The sequence below is a fragment of the Notothenia coriiceps genome, unplaced genomic scaffold, assembly GCF_000735185.1.
Source record: "Notothenia coriiceps isolate Sejong01 unplaced genomic scaffold, NC01 NC01_scaffold00037244, whole genome shotgun sequence".
NCBI lineage: Eukaryota > Metazoa > Chordata > Actinopteri > Perciformes > Nototheniidae > Notothenia > Notothenia coriiceps.
In genome coordinates, this window is record NW_011369945.1 from 3,597,091 (window position 1) to 3,609,479 (window position 12,389).

At 40.9% G+C, this 12,389-nt stretch overlaps 2 protein-coding genes across 2 annotated transcripts in view; one reads left to right on the forward strand and one right to left on the reverse strand.

Annotated features, from left to right (window-relative positions):
• The window catches only part of LOC104965195 (small G protein signaling modulator 2-like), a 21,069-nt gene extending 20,018 nt beyond the window's left edge, over positions 1-1,051 (forward strand). Inside the window, exon 12 of the mRNA XM_010794154.1 lies at positions 864-1,051. Coding sequence (XP_010792456.1) covers positions 864-1,051 — 188 coding nt within the window. The remainder of the gene's footprint in view (positions 1-863) is intronic.
• A 3,288-nt stretch (positions 1,052-4,339) lies between these two features.
• On the reverse strand, positions 4,340-11,459 carry LOC104965196 (small G protein signaling modulator 2-like). Its single transcript, XM_010794155.1, has 8 exons — positions 10,918-11,459; positions 9,366-9,514; positions 9,133-9,267; positions 6,786-6,910; positions 6,600-6,667; positions 5,934-6,097; positions 4,923-5,055; positions 4,340-4,524 (listed from the first exon to the last, which is right to left on the reverse strand). The coding sequence occupies exons 1-8, from the start codon at positions 10,958-10,960 to the stop codon at positions 4,340-4,342; spliced, it is 1,002 nt and encodes a 333-aa protein (XP_010792457.1). The 5' UTR covers positions 10,961-11,459.
• Between the last annotated feature and the right edge of the window lie 930 nt (positions 11,460-12,389).

Genomic DNA, 12,389 nt, shown 5'->3' on the forward strand with positions numbered 1-12,389 from the left:
GCGGGGGGAGGAAGGTGGGGAGAGTGAATGCCAGGCGAACACCCCAAGGCCGTCATCACTCTACACCTCCAGGAGCACTCCTCGCCCCCCAGCGGGGTTATTTTGTGTGCACTAGGTCACATCATGATTTCATTTCTCCCCCCGCTCCGGTTACAAGCGCAGAGTGAGCGTCCGAAATAAGAGACGAAAGCAAAAAAAAAGCCAGTAATTAACAGAAGAGCCCCCCCAATGGTTTTTGCCGTTGGAGTATAAATACCTGTCCAGTCAGTCGAGGGTTGGACTTCTTAATTCCACTTCTTTAAATAACTTACAACTGCAGAAATACCAAAAAAGGGGGAGGGGAAACACACGGGAAAATGACACAGGGTACAAAACAAAAAACAACGACTAAAGAACAGAAACAAGACCGAAATACGTAGGGACGCGTGACGGACTCGCAGTCGAGCAGGCGGACAGAAGATTGAAAGGTCGAGGAAGGAGAGGAGAAAGGAGACTATGAAGGAGGAGAGAGGACGACGCACAGGGGGGGGACCTTACTAAACGTGGTGATACCGGCAGGGTCGTAGGAGAGACGGACCAGAGAGGGAGTCAGGCAGGAAGAAGGATGAGAAGGGGAGACAGGGTCACGAAAGGACAAAGCCATATTCCGAACAAGGTCGACGAGTCGCTACTCACATTTTGCAAACGTACAGGTAAGATGAGTAGAGAACTACCAGTAACTCGCTCACTGTATATCGCCATACCAATCGTCGTACCCCAACTAAATCCCAACTCCGACTCCCCGCGATACAGAATCATTACCCACTACAATTCGTAAGTACTCTGTATCCGTGCCACGCATTGTTTCTCACATTCCGCTCCAGATAAGGTAATCAGACCGCTACTTAGAAAGCGAGACAGAAGAGTGAGAGCCGAGAGAGACCAAGTCCTGCGCAAGTCGCCCCCTACACTACTACCTCCCTACGCTCGAGCTCCGCGATCCGGCGCAGCAGCCACCGTTCGCTCCCGCTTCGTTCGCCGAGTGCTTGGCGACACGGACAGGACGAAGTGAACGCCCAGTGTAATAGCAAGACGCCAGAACTCTAACAGCAGAGGCGAGCGCGCTAGAGACGTAAACACCACGCGTCGGGCGCCTAGTCAGGTGTGCATGCACAGCGACTACAGTCCAGAGAACACACGCCTGTCAGCAGAAATTAACTACCATGCATTCAAGAACTCCTAGCTAGCCTAGCCTCAGAACCAACAAATGTAATTAACCCTCGTATATCACCATCACTACTATCAATTACTTCTAACAATCACTTATTACGGAATTAACTATATACATTTCCACAAGAAGTCACACCTGGGTGCCTCCGATAACTATACCCGTTACTTATACAACTACCAACCAAGGCATCATTAAATGCCCATTCAGATTTACAATTCATGCCCACTGACAAGCGTGTAGTCTATACACTTAAAGATCCTGCATGCACAACACACAACACAACAACACCCACAAAAACACCCCACACCACTAAACCACGGCCGAGCACAAAAACACCACCTACTCACGTCGGCGCCCTTAAGCTTCTCGTGCAACCCACGGGCGGCACCATCCGTCCCTGTCCGTGTCGCCCAAGCCCCACATCGCCACGAAGCGGGACAACCGGTGCACCTGCTGCCCCGCACCGGGAAGGCTTCAGGCGACGAGTAGAGCGTCACGTCGAGGGGCACCAAGACTCTCGGTCTCCTCCTCGACTCTCACTCTTCTGTCTCCTTCTCAAGACTCTGCATTTACTACACGCATGTGAGAAACAATGTCCGGACTACAAGACAACGCGAAATGTGCATAATCCTGTATCCGGGGAGTCGAGTTGGTATTTATGTACACCCCAAGGTTGAACATAACAACAGTAACTGTAGTTCATATACATCAATCTACCTCACTTTCACAAAATGGTGAGTACACTCTCGACCTTTTGTCTCGACTATCTCCTTTTCGTGTTCACTTCTGGTAAGGGGGGGTGGCGGGGTTAGTGAAGAATTACAGTGAACAGCATTGCAGCGAACGACTGCACAAACAGAGGAGGAACAAGTCAGAGCAGAGATAGAGAAATCAAAACGGACAAAAAGGAGGAGACTGTGAAAGGATTTTCCATCACAAATACGTAGAAACACATAGTCGTTCTTTTAAAAGAAACAAAAACGATGAAATGGGTGCATTTTTTTCCCATGCAAAAACTGTCAGCCATGTTGCAAGTTCCAAATGAAAGGGCAAAAAGAAGAGTTAAGTCAAATTAAAGGAGTGCAAAAAGAAAATTATCCAAGCGATTCCTGGCCTCAAACCCAAAAGTGTTGAGTCATGCTTCCAGAGCTAAACCCTCTCCAAACTCTAAACACACTGCGGATCCCAGAATGCAAAGGCCTAGACTAGGTGACATGGGGGAGTTTGACAGACAGTTGATGACGTCGCCTTGTTTTGGCAACACTCTATAAAACAACCCTCTTCATTTGCCAGTGTGTGTTTCCAGTGTGCGTTAACAGCCGTGTGTAAGGATCCATGCCAAGCCTGCGGATTAAACTGTGTCGCTGAGCGGTGGGAAGAAAGAGACGTTTAGCAGGAAAAGTGTCAGCGACTGCTATGGCATTAACTGGATATCTGATCATATCTGCGACAAAGGCCAGGGACAGGAACTTATTGTTTCAGGTTACAATGCCCTGGGACTCTTCATTCCCTCCTCAAGCAGAGCAAATTCAGCTCATAAAAGAGCTGAAAATGTAGTACATTTTTGAGGGAGTGGATGGATTTGGCATACCAGGGGATGATCATTTGTTTTAGAGATAATCCTTAATATTCTGGCTGCTTAATGATTGTGTGAGATGAAGACTTCCTCCTCTTCTTCGTGTTCTCCTCCACCCGAGGCTTCTTCTAAAATAGAGTGGTGCAGTCACAAGTCCTAAAACCAGAATACGAGTTAGCATATTATCACTTACGGTTCTCTTGTTTCGAAGTCAAGGTTTTTTTGAAAGTTTTTTGGTAAAAAAGCCTGAAATAAGATCGGTGGTTAACACAAGCTCAGGATATATATCAACCCAGTCTCATGGCATTTCGTGTTATAGTCACAACATTTAATCTATTGATTCGTGTTTAAATCAGACTTTAGTTACACCTGAGTAAAATTCAGGGAAAGGTGATTGTCAAGTGCCAACAATCAGGAGAGATATTTGATAGTTGGTGCTTGAGAAGACTAAACATTTATCTGCAGATCTCTATAAAGTATATTCATTACTCGTTATTCTCTACTAATAAGGTTCCTCAAAGTTTAAATTATTTAAAGAGTGCTGTGGCTGGGGGAGTTGATGAGAGCAGAATAAAGTTTGCATTTGAAAAAAAAAAAAAATGCTAATGTTGTTCTAATTCAATGGTGGTTTGCAACAAACGCTGCAATCGCCCCTGGTGCCGCTCGACTAGGTGGAAGCGCTACCCTCGGTGTCGCGCAGCTAATTAGCACTGATCTTTCAACTTGCATCAATCAGAACACCGCTGCATGTACCAACGCAAGCTAACAGGAGATTTAACCATTGAAACGCAACATAACTAGCTGTTTTTACTGCAAGTGTCTGCACCCAACCTGGCTGTAAGCAAAGAGCACAGTGGGTTTAACTTTTTGAAAAGTTCTGTGGCTGGAAGAGTTGATGAGAGAAAAATAAAGTTTGCCTTTTAAAAAAAAGTTAAAGAGTCTAAAAAGTTTTGCTGCTAATAAAAAGATCCCCTTACAGTGGCTGCTTTCATCCCACAAAGGTCTTTGAACCATTCATATCGATCGGGGTTAGACATTGTTGAGTCTATGATGGAGAAAATATATGATATTTATATTTATTTCTCTGATATTTAACTTTCACTGCAATAATTAAGACAACATTTCCAACCCGATTACTTCCTGTTCTACACAATTCATTATGGCAGGCCAACGCAAGGTAACTTCTCCTGCCTATTTTGTATTCTGTTTACCAAAATATGTCTTGAAATTTTACATTAGGAAAAATATTTGTTGAACTTAAATAAACCATTCGGGCTGACACCCATCTCTTTTTATTATTATTAATTTCTCAATGGTTCAAATGTATGAAGTGAGTTCAAAAACCCCAGCAACAATTTTGTGTCGATCAACCTGAAAATCCTTGTGAACAGAGGTAACCCCCGCCTACTCCACACTGTTGGGCTCAGCCGCGGGAAGCACACACACAGGCAGACGAAGCTGGGGGAGGAGGGGTCGGGCGGAGGGGAGGACCTGATGGGGGATGATCGGGTTGGGATGCAGGGGGGACGTCTGAAGCCAGGGAGGTTGAGGTCTCAGGAGTGGTTGGGGGTGGGTTTGGTGGGAGTGTTAAGGTGATAAAAACCTTTCATGACATTAGGGTCTGTGAGGTTCCGCGAGCAGATCATTGAGATCATAGCATGGAGCCTATCTTCCTCTTCCTCGTCATCGTCCAACGACGGAGCGCGGCTGCCCGTGGTGTGGTGGTAGTTTATAGTGACTGCTTGCACCAGTGGGACAACAGAGAACACAGTTAGAAAAGAGCCAACCTGCAGACCTCAGGAAGAGCATTGTGGGAAAGACACCGTCCTACACCCATCATGGGAAGATAACAATAAGTATCTTTCGATCTTACATAAACAAAACCTACTTTTTCTTGCATTTACTTATTATTTATTGAATTATTTGACTTCCTTATTCCTTCATCGGGGCCCGGGACTTACGATTTGCATTGCTAACAACTACACCGTGGGTTTTGTGCATATTAGAATAAAACATTTATATCTTTGAAATTCAAATTTGTGTATTTACAATAGAAGGACGATTACGTTTTTTCCTCTCCTGCCTCGTGTGCATAAACTAAACTAGTGTGCATAACAGTGTGAAAATGTGTCTTACTGGCATCGGTTCGATATCCAGGGTAGACGATGCGGAACACGTAGTCAGCAGCCGTCTCCTCCTCCACGCTCCCGTCCTGGTCCAGCAGTCTAGCAGCGCTGCTCCTCTTCCTCAGTTTAGGGAACACTTTGCCCTGCAGAACACAAACAAGTGTATCGAATTTACAAAATGGCCACAAGGCTTTTACTGTCTAATAAGCCAGATCATTCTGAATATATATGTAATTAAAAGGGAAAGAACGTCATTGTTATTTGGTATGATGGTAGGCAAGTTGTTGTTGCGGTTGTAAGCAAAGCAAAAACACCTTAAACCGGCATTCTCTCTAATAGCCAGACTCCTCTGGTTACACAAATAAGTGTGATTGTATAGAAGTCTATGAAAAAATGACCTTCCTTTCACTTGATTTATTAGCTCAGTAAAAATATTTTTTTACAACAGTCTTCCTCATGACAGTATGGTATTTATTTAGTACATTATGTTTTTTTTTAAGTCAAATAGAAGATATAGAAGTGCATGCTTTAGGGCAGGGCTACCTTGTGATTGACAGGTCACAACCACAGTGTCAGGGGGTTTTCCAAGTTTTTGCCTTATAACTTTAACCCTATTACATTACTGTAATATGTTGCATTTCACAGCCCCATCCCCCATCTTAAATATTTGTACCAGCTCCTTCTCTTCTATACTTTTTATTGGATAAATGAAAAAGATGTCAACTACCTTAATACACATTAGCATATTTATTATATACAAATGTTGTCTATTCAATGTTTCAAAAATAATGACACCAAATTAAATTAAAGGCAAAATGACAGCCCCCAATTTATTCTGATTTAAAGTCAACAGTTTAGTGCAGTCATTACACTGTCCGATTATTCTCAGCTGGTGGCATAGACAGGGAGGCTGAAAGTGCCCATTTTAAATATGTGCAGTGCACATCTTACCTGCACCTGGATTTCAATACAATCTAACATTAGGTTTGGTTGCAAATAGAAATGTTAAAAACTGACACACCTTGCCTTTCTGTGACCAGAGTGGGGGCTCCAGCTGACCCCGGGGTAAGAGGCCTGTTTCCAGACAGGAGAGGAAGGCCAGCAGGTGACCGCCGGGGGGGAAGTGGAGAGGCGGCCGCTGGATTCCATCCTGACTCACAAGAACCAGCGTACCACCACAATCAGCTGGGAGATGGTGAAAATACATCAGGCAGGAAAAAGAGAAAAATAACATTTATAAATATATTCTATTATAGAACAAGAAAAAAAGGAGAAGAAAAAGAACAGGAAGAAGAATGAGGAAAACAACAAGAAGAACAAAAATAAGAACAAGAACATGAACAAAAAAGACAAAGAACACAAAGAATAATAGGAAGAGGAACAAGTAGAAGAACAAGAAGAACAAGAAGAACAAGAAGGAGAACAAGAATATCCTTGAGGAAAGAAAATAGGTTTTCACTATGTTGTTTTGTAGTTACATGAAAATATGAAATCATAATTTCCTAGATACAATTTTTTATTTGCTTTGTTTCTCAGGGCTTTCTGATGACTACTATGCACTTATAAATGAGCCATTTTAATATTATTTTGATATGACTGCAGCTCAAGAAACACGTACAAACTAGCTCAATACGCTGATGTGGTTGATGCAGTGTAATTTGAATGCTCTGGAGGAAGGTAAACTCACGGCGCTGGTGGCAGTGGATACACACTATCTGGCGCAGAGGGACAGTAAGTGCGTAGTCCCAGTAGATACTGAGAGACAGAGAGGGGGAAAAAGGTGCAACATGAAGCTTCAGAGGCAGATTCAATTTGCTCTTTCATTAAATGCACATTTTTCCATCAGGGGCGTTAGATCATATACTGTATAAACCTCTTCTCCAGGTCACACTCTCCCAGCGTGCCGTTGATGAGCTGGTTGGGGGTCCACTTCAGGGTGAGGTGTTCTCCCGCCTGGTGGAGTGACAAGTAGCCTCGCAACACCTCCATGTCCTTCTTCTACCATGGGAGAAGGAAGAGGAAGAAGAGATAACATAGCATGAGACTTCAGCAATAAGGAGCATGAAACAGAGGGGATCCATGAAACAGTTTTATCTAAACAACTGCTGTGAGATGTTCAGTTTAACCACCTGAAAGCTTGCTCTCTAATCTAAGTTTAACATTTTGGAAAAAATGCTTATTCTCTTTTTTATGAGAAGATCAATACTTTTGATTTCAATCTTCTTATAACTCATAAAGTAAGCAAAGTAGCAGGATTCCCAACATTTGGACTATTTACTTCAATCATTTCATATTTTATCCTGAATAAACAACACAAACATATTTACGATTCCATCAATATAATAATATGCGATATGATACAATACACTACGATATGAAACAATACATACAATGTAAAATATACAATAAGATAAGACAATGTACTATAAGTCCCAATACTATACAATACAAAACAATAAGATACGCTACTTGACTTTTAAGCGGTGGACAAACATTTGACATACATGTATGTACGGATGCACTCTGAACACACATGTAACTTGTGTTCAGAGTGAAAGAAGAAAACTCAAATGGTTTAAGTCCAATTTAGAACATGGGGTAGTGGTGCACTTCAGACTCTTGTGGCCAAAATGAGTATTAAAACAAGTTAGTCAAGTCATAGACAGGAGAAAAAAAGGAATTTAATCCAACAAACTATTTTTCTCTTTTTCTTATTTGCCTGTCAGTGCTTGACATTTCTGTTTACATTTGAGTCTAACTAAAGCTCTTTTTAATCAAGATTTTGATCTTAACTGACTATGGTTTCTCCTAGAAAATAACCCTCAGATCATGTTATTTAAAAAAGGTTTGCAGGGCCTCTTACTTTGATCTACAATCATTTAATAGAAAGTTTATCAAATTCTAACTAAATAAGTTCTGAGATGCTGTAAATACTGTGCTATATGTCACTGCGTGGCGGACTCTAAGGACATGCCGATGGTGAAACACTAGCAATCAACTTCTGTGTCTTTTCCGTGATATTTTACCTTCACACCAACACAGTAGAAGTTCTTTGTCTTTATTTTTCCCCCAACTTCTAATCTACAACGTGGAATATATACAGAAACTACGGTATTATTTCTGAAGCAGGGAGTAGAATCATTTATAATGCGTAGATTCATCTGTGCACTCAGTGTCAGCGTGGCTCTATCTGAAGCAGGGGGTTGTGGGAGGTGAATTTGTGCTCATTATACATCACCAGGGCCAAACACGCTGGAGCTACTTGGCAGAGCACATAGCCAGCAGGAGAAAGACAGCTTTCATTGCAAAGGTCACACACACTAAATACTGTGTTTGTATGCAGCACAATGAGGAATACAAATAATCATCATTTGCAATTTATCAGTACACCAGAGTGCTGTGTGATCGGCATTTACTGTACTTTACGTAGGCTTCTGAGGTGGGTGTCTGCCACAGAGCAACCATAGATTTAAAAGTGATTATATAAGGTTATAGTAAATGTATCTGTACTTGTATTTCATATTTTTGTATTGTGTTATTATTTCAGCACCTGCTGAAATGACTTTGTACAATTCTCTACTTGAGAACTATGATATATTTGTATTTATTTAGGATTTGACACTTATTTATCATCAAGTTTATCGTAATTGAGTTATTTGTACCAAGAACAATGGAATGGGATACCTCACTGGAGGATATATATTTCTTAACTAATCAATTATTAACTCACTTTTTGTGATCTTGAAAAATCATAGTTAAAAAACATTTTTTATATCTTTTGAATAATCTAACTCCAAATAATACAAGGCAGGGGAATGGACTTCTGCTTTAGACGCTCACTGCACTGAAAATATACATTTTAAATGTCAACATTTCAAGAGAGTGATCATTTAAAGAAAACACTGTCGATTGATTTATTTTTAGGGAAACAGCTCCAATGAAATTAAACATGCATGGATTACTGATGTGTTCTACTTACTCAATTAGTCACTTAGTGGAGACAGATATCATGAAGGCCAACTATTTAGCAGCTCAAATATTATCTTTGTCAAAAAGCACATTATTTAAACAAGACAAAAAAAGTGTGATTACGAACAGACATTCCATGTATTTGCGTTCGGAGCTGGTTCTAAAGGGTCGAACCAACTTTAGGCACATTGTTTAGTTAGTAGTCAGATAGTAGTGATACTGTGAATAAAAGCTGGTCACAGAGATCCTACCGGTTGCACCAGGACGTTGTTCTTGCCGTAGAGGAGGTGTGTTCGGGAGTTTTGGTGCAGAGACTCCACGTACTCCCGGGCTGATGCAGCAAACCTGTCCTCTGACATGCTGCCGCTGGACTGCCTCTTACGGATCTAAATAAGAGAAGAGATTTAACAGCCAACTCATCTAATTTCACATCACCCTCCAGCAACAGCTCTTGAGTGTGACAGAGGAGCACCCCCACACTCACCCCCAGAGCGGGCCGGCGGCCAGCAGGGGTGTCTTGGCCCCGATGGGCCCCGTGGATACGGTGGCGCTGAACTAGCTCGTTGGCTGAGGGGTCAGTCCAGAAGTGATCGGAGGTCTTCAGTTTGGTGTACTCCAGAGCACAGGGCCCCACTAAGAACACAGCACAGACACACACACACACACACACACACACACACACACACACACACACACACTTTAACACATCCAGTAACCGACTACTAACAATACCAAAATATATAGTATATCATATGTTCTAATAAAGGAAGCCCTGAGAGGCATGTTTTAACACAATCCTGGTGATTCATTTTCTACGTCTGATCTAAATAGTGTTCCCAGGATAATCTGTTTTAGTTCCTTAATGTATTTATTTTCCAGGTCGGGAAAAGGGTGTTACCAGGTGAAAAGCTCTCAATACAATAAAGACACAAACATGTGAGAACAATTCAAACTAACTTGGAAGAAACAACGTATGGTTTTGATTCTTTAAACATTTAAAACATGGGCATATGGTGACAGAGTTTTCACAGTTAGAAAAAAAAAACCTCTTAGACAAATAATCCTGGTAAAACCTTATTTTTACCTGGTTAAACATTTTGTATCACCTGTTTCTCAGATGAAAAATAACAAACGTTTTTAAGATTATCCTGTCAAAACTTTTCTTACATGTTTAACATCATTATATAGTTAATTACCTAATAAATAAAATAAATGTACTCGCATTTGTGCACATTACAGATTTTACTGTTTGTATTGCATATTTTCACCCAGCTGTTCCTCACTTGTCCTCCAGGGGTCCTCAGTGTGCCACTGCTCTGCACACCTGTTGCTGATCCCCTCATTAGCTGCTCTCTGCCTCACCTGCATCTCGTTAGTCTTCCCTCAATGTGGATATTAAAGGTATTTTGTCACTGTTCATGTTGTCTCCTCTGATTTAGTCAGGTAAGCTCTTTGTTTTCTGAGTATTAATACTGTAAAACATGTACTGTGCACTAATGCTGAAAAAACAGAGATCCTGAGAGACAAATTAGGTGATAAATGATCTTTGGCTCATCTAAAACGATCTATCCCTTCTCTATGACTGGTTTATAACATGAGGGAAAGGGTTTTCCCAGGATAGAAGTCTGATCTTTGAAACAGATGGCGTAAAAGAGTTTAACCAGGTAGAAATAAGGTTTTAAGATACTTGTTCTAAGATAGTTGTTTTCCCATCTGTGGTAACCATAACCCCAATGTGTTGAATAAGATTAAACCAGTCATTCTTCCAGGTTAGTTTTAATATCTGAAACCCTCATTTCTCACATATTTGGAGCTTTTTGCGTGTTTACATAAAGCTCAAAATGATCTGCCCTTACAGTAAGAATTGCCAAGAGGATGATTATGTGGTGATTGTAATGATTGCAATTTCCGGAACGACAGTGTTATTTGTTTATCTAATAGTTGATTTGTTATAAAAACAGGATTCTGTGGTTTTGTACTTTGTGTAACAGGCCTTCAGTAATGTTGGCAGTTAAAGCACAGTGTGATATACTCACCCAGCAGGACTGCCAGGATGGGCCCGAAGACTTTGTCATGCATCAGAGCCTCCCTCTCATAGTATTTACTGCAGACAGAAACACAGAAATAAAGTGTATTAACGGAAAATAACTTGCCCCAGGAACCAGAGGGTGGCTGCCGGTTTATTTGTACTGTTATCTGTAGAGAAGTGCGCTACATTAAGGAACCAAACTCTGAGCTGCCCTAAATGCTGAAACACTTTTTTAAAAAGTATATTAAAACTGGCTAACAATTAACCAAGTAGATCCCCATGAAAATAATGGACCAGGGCTCCACTCAAGCTAAAAACTGAGATTTAACAAAAAAAACAGAAGATACTTTTTTAACAGCCTGAACAATGTCTTACAGTATATAGCTGTTAAGGCATAATGGAAAGTCTTTTTTTGTATTATTATAATTTTTTGGACACATTATCTGTAGTTGTTCTCTGGATTTTACTTTTAACTTATGTGATAAGATAATAAATCTATCTATCTACATAGCCGCGGGAAGTAGGGGTGCTGGGGGTGCTGCAGCACCCCCTGTTGGCGAGTGGTGTACATTTTAAAAACTGAGTGACCACCTAAATAAAAATGATTAAACTACATAAAATAGTTATGATTTTACTTAAAATAAAATTAGCTGTATACAGTAGCATATAATATTCATAGTATATATTTGTATTGAATTTATTTTCCAAATAAATAAAATCCGAGTCATCTAGGTCTTAGGTCGTGGGAGAGTGACGTAATTGACGCGACACACACACTGCAGAGTGACAACTTTCTAGAATGGCGCAAAAAAGGATTTGGGATTTTTTTCTCCAACAAAAAACCCAATAAAAAGAGTGGACCACCAGCTACTCCTCAGCCCACCACCTCGAGAGTAATATGACACAGAAGAGACTGACACATCTGACTTTGATGCATGTCCATAGTAACATTTTGGACAATGTGAATGTATCTGCTCTAATGAGGGTCTTCATTAGTGCCACCCCAGGCTACATTTGGGGTTTTGTGAAGCCCCAACACATACGCAAGGTAAGACGATATTTTTCCTTTAATGATGCTGTCGCTGTGCAGTGTTTTGCCTTGTCAATCAGTTAAAATTGAATTAATAGTTTTATTAATAGTGTAAATAATATTTTCTGACTATTTGTAATGTTATGTAGGTTTGTAAGACCCATAGTTAGCATGTGGGCATGTGCAGCTGTTGCTAAGTGATGTAGGTCTATAATGGTTTATTAAGCACCCCAGGTGAATAGGGTGATTTTTTTTAACTTAAAGATATCAGCTAGAAATTTCTCCAGTTAATTACCTACAATAATGCCTTATTGTAGGTAATTAACTGGAGAAATTTCTAGCTGATATCTTTAAGTTAAAAAAAATCACCCTATTCACCTGGGGTGCTTAATAAACCATTATAGACCTNGGCATCAACCTCCAAAACCCTTTCGAGGGCTACAAGAAAC